At 44.6% G+C, this 12,850-nt stretch overlaps 1 protein-coding gene across 1 annotated transcript in view; it reads right to left on the reverse strand.

The window, feature by feature from the left end:
* Positions 1-4,027, reverse strand: part of SFMBT2 (Scm like with four mbt domains 2) — a 104,839-nt gene extending 100,812 nt beyond the window's left edge. The window contains exon 1 of the mRNA XM_065647610.1: positions 3,922-4,027. Coding sequence (XP_065503682.1) covers positions 3,922-4,027 — 106 coding nt within the window. The remainder of the gene's footprint in view (positions 1-3,921) is intronic.
* Positions 4,028-12,850: the final 8,823 nt, after the last annotated feature.

Raw genomic sequence — 12,850 nt, forward strand, 5'->3', positions numbered from 1 at the left:
AGAAATCTGGCAGAGGGGTGTCCAGAGCAGAGACAGCATGGCCCAGGGATGATACCAGCCCAAGGGAACCAACCTCATCCATGCATGTAATGGAGCTGTACATAAATCTCACCCACCAAAAAAGCCCTACTGTTGAGGACACCTCTTGGTGACCTCTCTCAATTGCCTGGAGATTCCCCATTTAAAATGCAGATAGAGAAATGCAAAGTCTCTCTTAACGTACGATAACAAAGGTTGTGTCCACTTGACAAGCAGTTATCACAAAGCTGATTTGTTTGCTGCTCCTCAAGTCACATCTCCAAGAAAAAAGTCCTGGATCTGCTGGAGAGCTGCAAAACCCCGGGTGCCAAAATTTCACTGAGCACCCTGTGAGATGTCAAATTTGGCATTAGGCTTGTTTTACTTATCAGCTCCCTTTCCAATTATTGGTACTTAGGCCCAGTGCTCTTTCTTAATGAAAAGAGTCAAGGCTGGCCAGCCGACAATATGGTGATGTATAAACAAACCCAGGATGGCAAATAAAATCAACAAGTCATTAACTGTGAGCCTCTCAATGGCTTTAAAGTGCTCGTGCATTGACACTATAAAAATGCAACTGTTCTAGCTGTTAACAGCCCCCCAGGACGTTTGGCTATGGGAAATAAAGGGGATAAAATACCTAAAACCTGTAGATCTGGAAACACAGATTTTTCCCAGGTTCACTGAAAGGGAACATGTTTGTGGCAAATTGCACAGCTGTCCTATTATGCCATATATAGTCATGACTTTTTGACTGAACAGAGAACTGTAATGCTTTAGCAGTTGACACACTAAGCAAGGCAGAGGGGTGGAATGTGTTCAAACACAAACCTCTGGCATGGCCTTGGGAGAGTCACCCAGATCCATAGAAATGTAGGCACCGCAGGCCAGTTCCTCTCATTCCAAAAACAATGTCTATGGTCGGAACAACTCAATCTCATCCTAGAGGCTCCTAGCTCTCTCCCATAGATATAAATGGATCAACGGTGACTAGGATCAGGCTGCAGGTGTCCACTCTGGAAATGTCTGAATTAGAGGACATGAATCGAGAGAGGGTTCTGCATCACATGAGCAACAAGGATTGAGATGTTCCCCTCTGCTCCAGCCAGGATTTGATTTCTTTATCCTCAGTGGGGAGAAGCAGGCAGCTCCAGACGGCAACTCAACCCAAAGGTGACCCAGTACCTGGGTTAAAATGGGGTGATCTGCTTCCTGCAGCTGTATCTTTTTCTTCACGGGTGATACAGGCAGCATCAGATGACCAGGTTTTATAAAGTGTTTTAAGACACTTGAGCTCCACGTTCAGATGTTTAACTCTAGATGACCCTCAGCGGTCATCTCTTTGAGTCACACTATAGAAGGAAGGCTCTTTCATGTCTATGGGAGAATTCAGGGTAGTATTTATGTTCTTACATAAGGTTACATAAGAGTGTCCTGCTTTCTTTAGGTGGGATGAATCCAGGTGCACCTCTCTTCCATGAGCGTGTCCAATTTCCATTTAAAGCCATTTCAAACAACCAGAACCACTGCAAATAGAATGGAAAAAAACCCAAAACTTTGGCTGGGCTAACACAGGAAAGTTTTCACCTGTGTCCCACCTAACATGCAGAGCTCAAGAGCCCAGTTGAATCTATAAGCATCATGACAAGAACAAATGGACTACCCCATGTTTCAAGCATGTTTTCTCCACAATACAGGTAGTCTGCATTCCTTACAGGACATTCCTGTCATTTTTCCCTACCTGTGCTGACATCTTGAAACCCACCTGCATTTCCACCTCAATTGCACAAGCATAATGCAGTTGCTTGCTAAGAGCTGCTCAAGTGGTCACTGGTAACCTGCAGGTCAAGTATCCCACTCCTGTTTATTATTTTCATGGTAAAACTTGCAGAAGATGGCTGCATTGCACAAGGGGCTGAGCAAGACAGCTCATCCTCACTCTAAAAAGCTCACAGTCACCTCAAGGACCACAGCTTGTCATAGAATCATAGAATAGTTTGGGTTGGAAGGGACCTTCCCAGCTCCCCCAGTGCCCCCCCTGCCATGAGCAGGGACATCTGCACCAGCTCAGGTTGCTCAGAGCCCCGTCCAGCCTGGCCTGGGATGTCTCCAGGGCTGGTTCATCCACCACCTCTCTGGCCAACCTGGGCCAGGCTCTCACCACCCTCAGCGTAAAAAATTTCTTCCTCCTTTCTAGCCTAAATCTCCCCTCTTTTAGTTTAAAACCATCACCTCTTGTCCTGTCGTAACAGGTCCTGCTAAAAAGTCTGTCTCCATCTTTCTTATAGGCCCCTTTTAAGTACTTTACAGTTTAACAGGCATGGTATCCCATTGCTGTGAGTCTCTGCCCCAGTTCCCCAACTCATTAGTGAACATGATAATGATTCAAAGACCAGCCACAGCTTTCCAATGGGTGGTGTGCAGGGAGACAGGAAAATCACCAAGTCACTACGAGAAGTGAAGAAACTCAAGGTTGGGTGGCCAAATTTCTGAGGTGCTGAGGAAGAAACCGTAAAAAATGCATGAAAACCACAGCTTTTCAAAGGACTTCAGCACAGCACTGACCAATAAAGCACAAAGAACACCACTGGAGACAAAAGATGCAAAATACACTGAAGGCAAAGTATTAAGAGCTTTAAAGCTGTCACCCCAACACTGCTACAGTTGTGTTTGAGGAGTGATGAATCAGTGATTCACCACTGGTGAGGACACCTATTTCCATGGAAGTAGACTCAAGGTACCCCTTCACGAGGTCCATCTGCAAGCATAGAATTTAATCATTTACAACTTTGGATCCTTTTGTCAAGAATAGCTCTTACAGAAATGTGAGTTCTGGAAAAGCATCCAAGCATCTGAGCGCAAACACAAGTACTATAATGTAAAACCAAACCCTTTTGTACAGATCGACTGATAGCTTAGTGTTGCTCTCCACAAATTCATGAGTTGAGCTCTCCCATGCAAACACAGAGCAAGGATGAAGTTACACGTTATATCTGAGCCAAATTAACAATTCAGTGCTCTTGGTCCCCCCTCTTCCTCCAGCCAGTTCAACTCAAGAAAACAGCAGAAATTATCGACTTTTGTTTTCTGGATTAGCTTTCTGCTGGGTTAGAGAGTTGACTGACTCAGCCCAGGGTGTGATGGGTAGCAGAGGTGGTGCAAGAGAAGAGATGGTATAAAGAGAGGTCTCCCATTTTTGCATCACAAAGGAGGTAAAATGGATCTAGCCCTAATGCGCAACTTTGCCATAAGATACAGTCTCCTCCTGTTAAGGCTAAATATGGCAAGTCAAAGCACCTAATTCCAGAAGAAATCACCAGAAGCTAGCATTTATTTTTCTGTATCTACCATGATGATGGCCAAATTTAGTGTAGTGAATCCTCACCTTTAAGTGCCCATCCCAGAGCATTACAGAGCATCCAGTCAAACCCATGAGCAGAAGGACAACATGTGACCAGCGCTCAGTTGGCTGGTCTAGTGTTTGTGAAGCCCTTTCACATGAAGCACTCAAAAAAATTCTGGAGGAAATGAGGATGAAGGGTCAAAACAAGAAGTGCTGTAATTTCTGTGTGTTCATTTCCTCTCTTTAGCCACAAAATTCCAACAAAATAAAAAAGGGTGGGGAAATAGAAAGTACACAATATGATGTTCTGGGAGCGGGTTTCCATTGCTTTTTAGTTAAATTTTGAATAGATGTAGAAGATATCCAGAAGATGAAAAGCTCAAATTTCCCAACTCATCAACCAAGGGACACAGCCTAGTGCATAAGACCCAAAAGAGGCCATCAAGCTGTACGACCATTCCCAATGCTCCTCTGGCAACATGGCTCTTCCCACCCCTACCAGTGACCAGTTGGAGGGCTGTACCAGTGAAGACAACCTACGGCAGTGATGGAGAGCTCACCTGAATCAAACTGCTCCATGTCGCCATTTGCCGGGCTCTGACCTTTCTCTGGGGACAGATGCTGGGTCTCTTGCATGGTGGCGATGAAAGACGCCCTTGTCTCCATGGTTCAGAGGAAGAGTCTTTGCCCTCCTAATTCATCCTGCAGCAGCAAGCACCTAGAGGACAAGCTAAAAGAGAAAGAAAAAAAACAAGGAGTGATTTTTTTCTACCTACACCAACTCATTCCTTCAGCCTTTTCTAACCGTTTTCAAATTATCCCATGTCGATTGTAACCTTTTGATCCTGCTCTCTCCTCCAAGGTGAAGCTAGAGTTGCATGAGGAACCACAACAAAGGACATCCCCCCTTAGCAGTAATTATATGAAAGCAGCAGCAACAACAACATACAAGATAATGAGGTAATAAACTAAATCCACAGTATTCAACACAAAGGATTCACATCTCAAAGTTCAGTCCTGCTCCCTGTATCACCAGAGAGGGAAGGTCCAGCCCATAAGGTGGTACAACCTATTCCATGAAAGGCCAACTCAACCATCCTCCAGTGAGTCCAGCTCTTGGCATCCAACTTTTTGATGGCTAACACTGTGTGACCTATATCTCACTCCATAAATATTCAAGCTTCCCAAGGGGGATGTATTTGTGACAAGGAAACAGAGGAAACACTGAAGGAAGAATACTTGATAGAGACGAGAATAACTCTAGAAAATAAAAGTTTAGCATGCAAAATGTAGATACTCCAATGAAATAGCATGGGCTGCAACTGTTTTTCTAATGAAGACTGACCTAAGGTAACTGCATCAGTTAGCACCATGCAGGGTAGCAAATATTAACTCAGGTGTAGATTATGTTATGTTGGGTTACATTGCCAGAGGCGATTCTTCTAGAAGGAATGAGCACAGTAAATACAAAGTGGAATAAAAACACACGGAGATGAAAAATGATATGAGAAAAGGAATACAGACTGACTAGACCCTGAATCAGACACCAGGCTAAATGAGAACTATATTTCTAGCTACAGTAAGCCACCAAGACAAGCAATACCCAGAGATACACTCTTAGGAGTAGATTAAAAAGAACTCCAAAGTGAGCTTTTCAGTAAAGCTCTTTGAGTTGGTGATGAATTATGAGGTGTCAAAGGAGGACTGAAAAAGAGAAACCAAGAGCTCGGGTTATGGGCACAGAGGGAACCAGATATTCACACAAGATACGCTAAAGCAAAGACACGTAGTAGGGAAGGTGTGTGTCCAGAATATACAATGTGCAGGACTGGTACTGCTTATTAGTGAGTGAATCCCACTTGCATGACAGAGACAACTATTCAGCATCGGTGCCAAATGCCCTGCAAGAAGCATGAGTAAAAGTAGGAAAAAAGTTTTACTGCCAGAGGCCAGGCTAAGCACGAGGTAACAAGATTGTAAAAATATTATGAGGTTTTTTCAACTTTTACTACTCAGGAAGCATATTCGGGATGACTAGATATGATGGTTATAAAATAGAAAGAGGGAAACTGCTCCGTCATAGATTTTTCATTCACAGTTTTTAAGGCTGTTCTAATGAAAACAGCAAGGAAGAAATGAACGTGTGTGAGCGGTTACAGGAGGGACTGAAAAAGATGAGGAGCCTGTCAAGTGTAAGTGGAATATCCATTAACTGAACCATGGTGGGACTGTCTGCTGGAGCGATCACAACAGCATCACGGCAACTGCAATTAAACCACGCTAAAACCACAGTTGTTTCACAAAGCATCACTGGTAAAAGCGAATTACCAAGGCCAGTGATACAACGGAGACTGTAAACCAATTCAGTGCAATATGCTTTTTGCTCTCTTTGCAAAGTGCTTAGTAAACTTGAAGCATTCCATAAATAATAACAACAATCACTTCCCCACTTCAATGGCCACTACGGCACTTCATCTTTATTCTTTGTTGACATGAGTCTTGCTAATGAATTAATGTGTATTATATACTATGACTATTTTGAGTGCCGCTAACCTCAGAACATATATCTCATTCATCCCCAGTGTATATTAAGTTTCAATTAACTAAGAAACTAGAAGCAGTCTACTGAAAGTCAAAAAACCACTTCTCCTTTGGTAGTGAAAACTTGTATAAACATCATTAATAATAAATTGGTTAAGTATCAGGATCTTACATGAAGCTTGTTAAATGTGAGAGGAGGGGAGGTTTTAGCAGAAGTTAAACCTTGGGTGGATTCAGCTGTTTTCATTTTTGCCTAGGACATGACAATGTTGGAAGGTAATCTTGATCTATTTAAAAAAAAAAAATCAAAAATCAGATAGAAACAGAGAGATCAATTTAAACACAACAAATAATCATCTTAAACAGAACTCAGGGGTAACAATATAAACACCAAGAAGAAAGATAAGTTACTTGGTAGTGTAGTTAAATCTTGTGATGCTCCTGTGATGCTGATAAGACGAAGTTATGAACTGATAAAAAGCTGAAGGTGTCCAATCAGACAACAACAGTATCTGTTGTTTGTTACACAATCAAGCCCCAAATCTGCTACCAGACCCGCGAGAACAGCCCGTTCCCCTGGGTCAGGGAATTTCTCATCAGAAATGGAAAATGGATGGAAAAACCACCTGTCTCAGGCGTTCACAACATGGCTGGGATCCATCCTCAGTGGCCACGTCTGGGCTGGGCTTGAGCCCACTTTGATTCCAGGGGGGCAATGCAGACTCTCCTAGCCAGATTCAGCAATGTCATAAACAAACATTTTTGTTTCTCAGAATCACAGAATTCATCAAATCATTTTGGTCGGAAAAGACCTTTAAAATCACGGAGTCCAACACTGCCAAGTCCGCCTCTAAACCATGTCCCTAAGAACCTCATCTGCCTGTCTTTTAAACACCTCCAGGAATGGTGACTGAGGTTTGTTTAACTCCATTTTAATGCGTTTTTTGCTTAAGCTATGGACAACTTACTGTTTTTGAAATGTCATCCCAAGAAAACTGGATCTGTCAGAGGCTATAGCTTATCTTCTTATTTTGGGAATAAATGACCTCCTACCATAAATTGTAAACTAGTTAAGTATTTTCCTAATGCTATGTGACAGTACCAAACTTCAGTGCAAACATAAGCTTCAAGATAGATCTGAGTCTTGGTGTTGGTATAACTAACTAGTAAAGAAAGCTGACATACGGTATTAATTTTTCATTTCTTATTAATTGCTGCTAATTAACACTTCAAACAGAGTCCGCAGCCATACTGTTAACAGTAGCATGCCGACTGGCCTGCAATCATCAACGTTAGACCAGTAACACACACCACTGTACTCTGATTTCTCTGTCAATCTGAAGAAACACGTGTCCACTGGAAACCAAAGGAAGGACCATAAGGCACATTGCCAGCCTGTAAACTAAGGCATGGGAAAAAGCAGCAAGAGAGGTTCAAGGTGACACTACACTAGGCAGGAACACAAAGAAAAAATATTATGAAATGCATTTGAAAGAGCAGGGAGGGGGAAAAATTCCCTGTTTTCAGATCCCTTGTTCATTGTTCCTGCACAGTGGTGGTTCAAACTCATCCAATTCTTCCCCCACACAGCTTCCACTCCCCTGGTATTTAATTCAGATCCAGACACTTAATTCACAGGCAGAAAAAGCCAGCCAATATTAAAAAAAAAAAAAAAATCTCTTTTATTTCCTTCTTCCCACGGCTGTCACTCTCAGCCACACTATTATCTCAGACACGCTGCCTTGTCATCTCCATCAATATTGGCTCTTTGTATAAGTGCCGGCATTGGCTTCCTCGCACCATTTTACATTTCTCGTCTACTGTCAACTCCATCCTGGTTTTCCTTCCTTTGGAGTAAGCCCCTGTAGGGAGAGGACCCCTACCCACACACAAAAATCCAGCACCATAGGGATCTCCCTTAGAGTTATTCCTGAAAAACTTACTGTCTCCCTCCAGCACATGCTTGGTTAACTGGGATTGACATCAAAAAGCCAAGCTGTGGGAAGAGAGGATGCAAAAAAGTTCCTACATCCTTGAAAGCTCCTGTCTGGATAGTGCATCAGTTGTGCCAATGTACCGCTGAGTCCTGAACGGTGGAGAAGTACAAATCCCACTGCGTTCTCAACGATCTGGCCCCTGCCTCCAATACTTAGTAACATCAATTGATTTGAGATGGTCCCCCCTCTCAATAAGGAGCCACTTGATGAGTACAGCAGGGCTGCCAGCATGACCCCATGTCATTGGTGAAGAGCCCCTACCAAGGACATGGCTGATGGGAAGGTGGGTCCATGGGCAGCTCCAGGGCTCACCACGGTTCCAGAGCTCAACTCTACGTATGTTGGGATATAAGGACTCTGCATTTCTTTTCCTCGCCAAGCTGGAAGGAAGCTGAGTAGGGGTGGCCCCAGTAGACCTTTGTGAATGAATGAATGAACCTGCCAGTTTCACCCAGCCACCTCAAAGCCAGGAGCAACCATGTGAGATTTCATACAGTCTTTACCATCTTCAAGCCTTTTGCAGGACCATGAGTGAAAAAGCCACTGCAAAGCGATCAGTGAAACCATTTTGAAAAAATGGGACCAGATCCACCAGCCTGAACAATTAGGAAATTGCAGTAAATGGTGCTGAGGCTCTCAGGAAGCAGGACAGGACCATGCTGAGACCTGCCCTGCCTCAACCTGGTCCCAGAGATGAGATGGTCATTCCAGTTGTCTCCTCTTCCATCCTACTTCCAGAACATGTCATTTTTTTTATGTCTCTGCTAACATCCCCCGTCTGGCAAAATGGCTTTACACCAGGTAAAACAGAGGCACCTAGGCCTGAGTAGATGAAGCAAAAGCCTAGACAGGACACAGATGATACCAGACCAGGTCCTGACTCCATTATTGACCTCACCTCGGGGTTTTCCAGCACAGCAAACCCCCATGGAACAGCACTACAAGAAACGATGCCCATCAAACACACCCACCTCAGGTGGGATTTGCCTCACCTAGTCAATCATTTGCAGGTAACCTAGAGAAAACATTTCCAAAGGACAATTTTTGTGGTCTAAGTCAGACACACAAAATTTGGATGAGATGAATGACCCTCAGGAAGTGCCTGGGCTTGCACAGCACCTGCTAAGATTTTAGACATCCAAATTTGCCCACAAAAAAACTGAAGAAGTGAGATGCTCAGATGCCATATGTTACTGGCCCTGTACGTGGAGCAGGGTGAAGGGGGACTCAGACCTGTGGGACTAGAGCTAGCATGCATGAGTTCACCACCACAAGACTGCATCATGCTCTCCCTCCTCAGGTGACCCACCAAGACATCTTCTCACCCATGGGACACAATATGAGACCAGGCATCACCTAAGAGTCAAGGCAAAGAACACCAACTTGATATTCTACCCGCCCTCAAGCATTCTTCTCCATGGCATCTCCTTTCTCTTTTGGGACTCCAACCTTCATCAGGAGGGTCTGACCCAACATTGTGCTCTTTCAGCCTCTGTTTGCCTTCACTGGCATAGCCTGGAGATACCCATGTCCCAGTGGATCCCAGCAGACACTGAGATCAGTCTTCCCAACAGCCACATTGCAAATCGTAACACACACAACCTCTGATTTTTACAGCTCAAATCAAGTCAACAGTGTTCCTTTCTGGGTCTCAAAGTCTGGATCTCCATCCTTTGCTTTAAGCAATTAAGGTAACCTTTGCCAGAGACCACCTCCAAGAGCATGCAGGCAAGGTAAAGCAATAAATGTAGTCTCCAGCTCCCCAAAAAAGCTACTTCCTGGGCAATGCTGCAAATCATCTCATTGTGTTTAACACGAGGATGCACACGACCAACACTGTGGCTAGAAGGAAGTCTGCTCCTCTAGACAGAGGTCCCTAAATAAAACGATATTTCATGCAGGATTGCTAGTGGCAGTCTGCCACAATATTTACACCCCCTGAGCATCTGCACAATGCAAACGGAGGCTCATTTGGAAGGGCTATTGAACACACCAAGGAACAATTTCACCTCCTAGAGAAAGAGCCTGTCTCTCTTCACAGACAAAGTACCAGTTGGAAACCTTGTAAGGATCACTTCTTCCAAATTCCAGTCCTTTTTTATTATTATTTATTTGAGAGCTTCCCTCACCAGATGTTTTCACTTACATCAAGTCACAATTTCTTTTATATTGAACCTCCCACAGGATTTCATTAGGGGCAAATTACTGCTTTGCACAGGGCTGTGCTGGTTCAGATGTGCCCTGGGGTGGAAGAAACAAATCCCATCTAATCCAGAGAACTAGGAGTGTTCAAAATATTCAAATATATATTCCACTAGGCTAGGTTGGATGGGGCTTTGAGCAACCCATTCTAGCGGAAGGTGTCCCTGCCCATGGCAGGGGGGTTGGAACTAGATGATCTTTAAGATCCCTTCCAACCCAAACCATTCAATGATGTAAAAAACAGCTGAATGGGGAAAGAGTGGCTGGAGCAGGAGGGGACATTAGATTTGGGCATTAGAATAAATCGCTCATAATGGATCTGGTGAAGAAGTGGGACAGACTGTGGGAAGGGCACAGAGCACTGCTTTTTGGAGGGGTTAGGAAGCTGATCTGTCCAGAATAGATCTTGGCACAAATAATCCTGCCCTGAGTTAAGAGATGGTCTGTGTTAGCCATGGAGGTCACTTCCAGCCCTCCTGCTCCAGCCACTCAATAGGGCTTATCTTTCTGCTCTTGAAGTCAAGCATCAGTTTCATTTGTGCGGCAGCACATAATGTAAACGACTAAGCCTGGAGGGAAAACATCCAAAAATGGGAAACTAGGGAACCACCAGAGAAAGGAAGGTCTGGATGGTCTGGTCCATCTCTAAAGGTAAAAAGCACAGGAACCAAACTTCTCTGAAGACAGATGATGGATAAGGGTTTATGCGAGATGGTGACAGCTCTTTGTAACTCAGCAGGTCCTTGCTCTCGTCTCTTCTCGCACTGGTACCAAACGCCTCACACTTTTTACACCGACAGAGACAGACCTGCTGCACAAGGCAATTTTTCTCATCTTCCCTATCTGGCACACCCCAGAGTCCAGGATACACACAGAGATAAACAGCAGTAAAATAAGATAACAGAAAGTAAAATGCACCTAATTACAGAAAGTAACTTGTTTGCAGTGAAAATCCCTGCAGTGTTAGGGGAAAAAAAATGAGACAGATGACAGGCAGGCACACAGATGTCTGACTGAGGTACGCATCCCACTCTTAGCTGCCCTATGTCTAAATACAACCTGAGGATCTAGAGTTGGACTTAAAGCAAAAAGCTGCCAAAAACTTCACCGAGGACTAGATCAAACCTCTAAAACTAAAAGGACTTTTTCATTAAATTTCCCTTCTATATAGCAATGCAATAAGGCATTGCTGCCACACCTGTACCCCGCCATCGTCCCTGCTAACCCTCGATGTCCCCAACGCGAGCATCCCACGCAGCACATGTGCACGGCACAATCCTGTCCTCCGTTCCCACACCACCTGGCTGGGAAAACCTCCCACATTCAGATGCCAACAGCAGGATCTGGCCCAAAACCACCCTCCGGTGCTGCCACAAACTGCCAGGCCAGGCGAGCGCTTGGCCTGCGCTTGTGTTACTGATGCTCATTCCAAGCAGCTCTAAAATCCCCGCCTGTCACCGCACCGATATTTTACATCCTCTGTGCACAGATACAAACATCAGCATAAGGTGCCAGGCCGGTGAGAGCGAGGTCAACAGGTACTACACTGTCTCGGTTCCAGCTGTTCTGTCACCTCCTAGGTGGCTGTCACCTTCTCCATGATTCAACGGGCTATTTCCATGATGCAGCTCCGCTTTGGCAAAGCACTTCTACCTCTGCTAAGGATCGAACACACAACAACCACTTGGGGAGTATGGCATGTTTAAGATTAGGCACCTTCTAAAGCTCTCAGTTGAATCCTCCTGTAAGGACAGGCTGAGAGAGATGGGGTTGTTTAGCCTGGAGAAGAGAAGCTCCAGGAAGACCTTACTGCGGCCTTTCCGTGCTTAAAAAGAGGCCGATAAGAAAGATGGGGCCTGTTGTGATAGGACAAGGGGCAATGGTTTTAAACTAAAGGAGGGGAGATTCGGGCCAGACATGAGGAAGAAATTTTTTGCACTGAGGGTGGTGAGAGCCTGGCCCAGGTTGGCCAGAGAGGTGGTGGATGAACCATCCCTGGAGACATCCCAGGCCAGGCTGGACGGGGCTCTGAGCAACCTGAGCTGGTGCAGATGTCCCTGCTCATGGCAGGGGGGGCACTGGATGAGCTTTGAAGGTCCCTTCCAACCCAAACTATTCTATGATTCTATTAATATTATCAAGGGCATGAAGAATGAATCAATATCCCCAATGCTCTCTACAACAGACCAAAAAACCCGCAGGTGTGCACAGTGGCGACATCAATCATCTGCAATGCCTTGTCTTCACCCACCTCCGTGCTTGAAACAGAGCTGATATGAGGAAGCCTTTTAGATGGGTAACGTGAACATGCACAGCTACGTATCATCCCAAAACATCTCATGATGCTCATCATCTCCAAAAAACAGCCTTGTGAATTAAAAAAAAAAAAAAAAAAAAAAAAACCATCAGTCAGACCCCCTGAACCGGACCAATCAGCCAAGTGATACAAGTCACCCAGTGGAAACACAAAACACTGTTTTCACGGACTTAATTTAGGGCCCAATTCAGAAGTCCCTCATCAGCCAAAACTCCCATCTCCTGGGGCAATCAGTTCTGCCTTCTATGTTGCGGCATTTTGCTGCAGTCGGAGCTGTTTTTCAAAGAAAAAAAAAAAAACACAACATGCAAACCAGAATCCAGGAAACATCTGCCATCTGATACCAACACTTTTTAGGAAAAACGACATTTTAGGTCTTGGCACTGTTTGATTCATTTAAGCAGCGCAGTTGATCAGCATTTGGGCTTAGTC

Source organism: Caloenas nicobarica, chromosome 1, assembly GCF_036013445.1.
Source record: "Caloenas nicobarica isolate bCalNic1 chromosome 1, bCalNic1.hap1, whole genome shotgun sequence".
NCBI classification, from domain to species: Eukaryota; Metazoa; Chordata; class Aves; order Columbiformes; family Columbidae; genus Caloenas; species Caloenas nicobarica.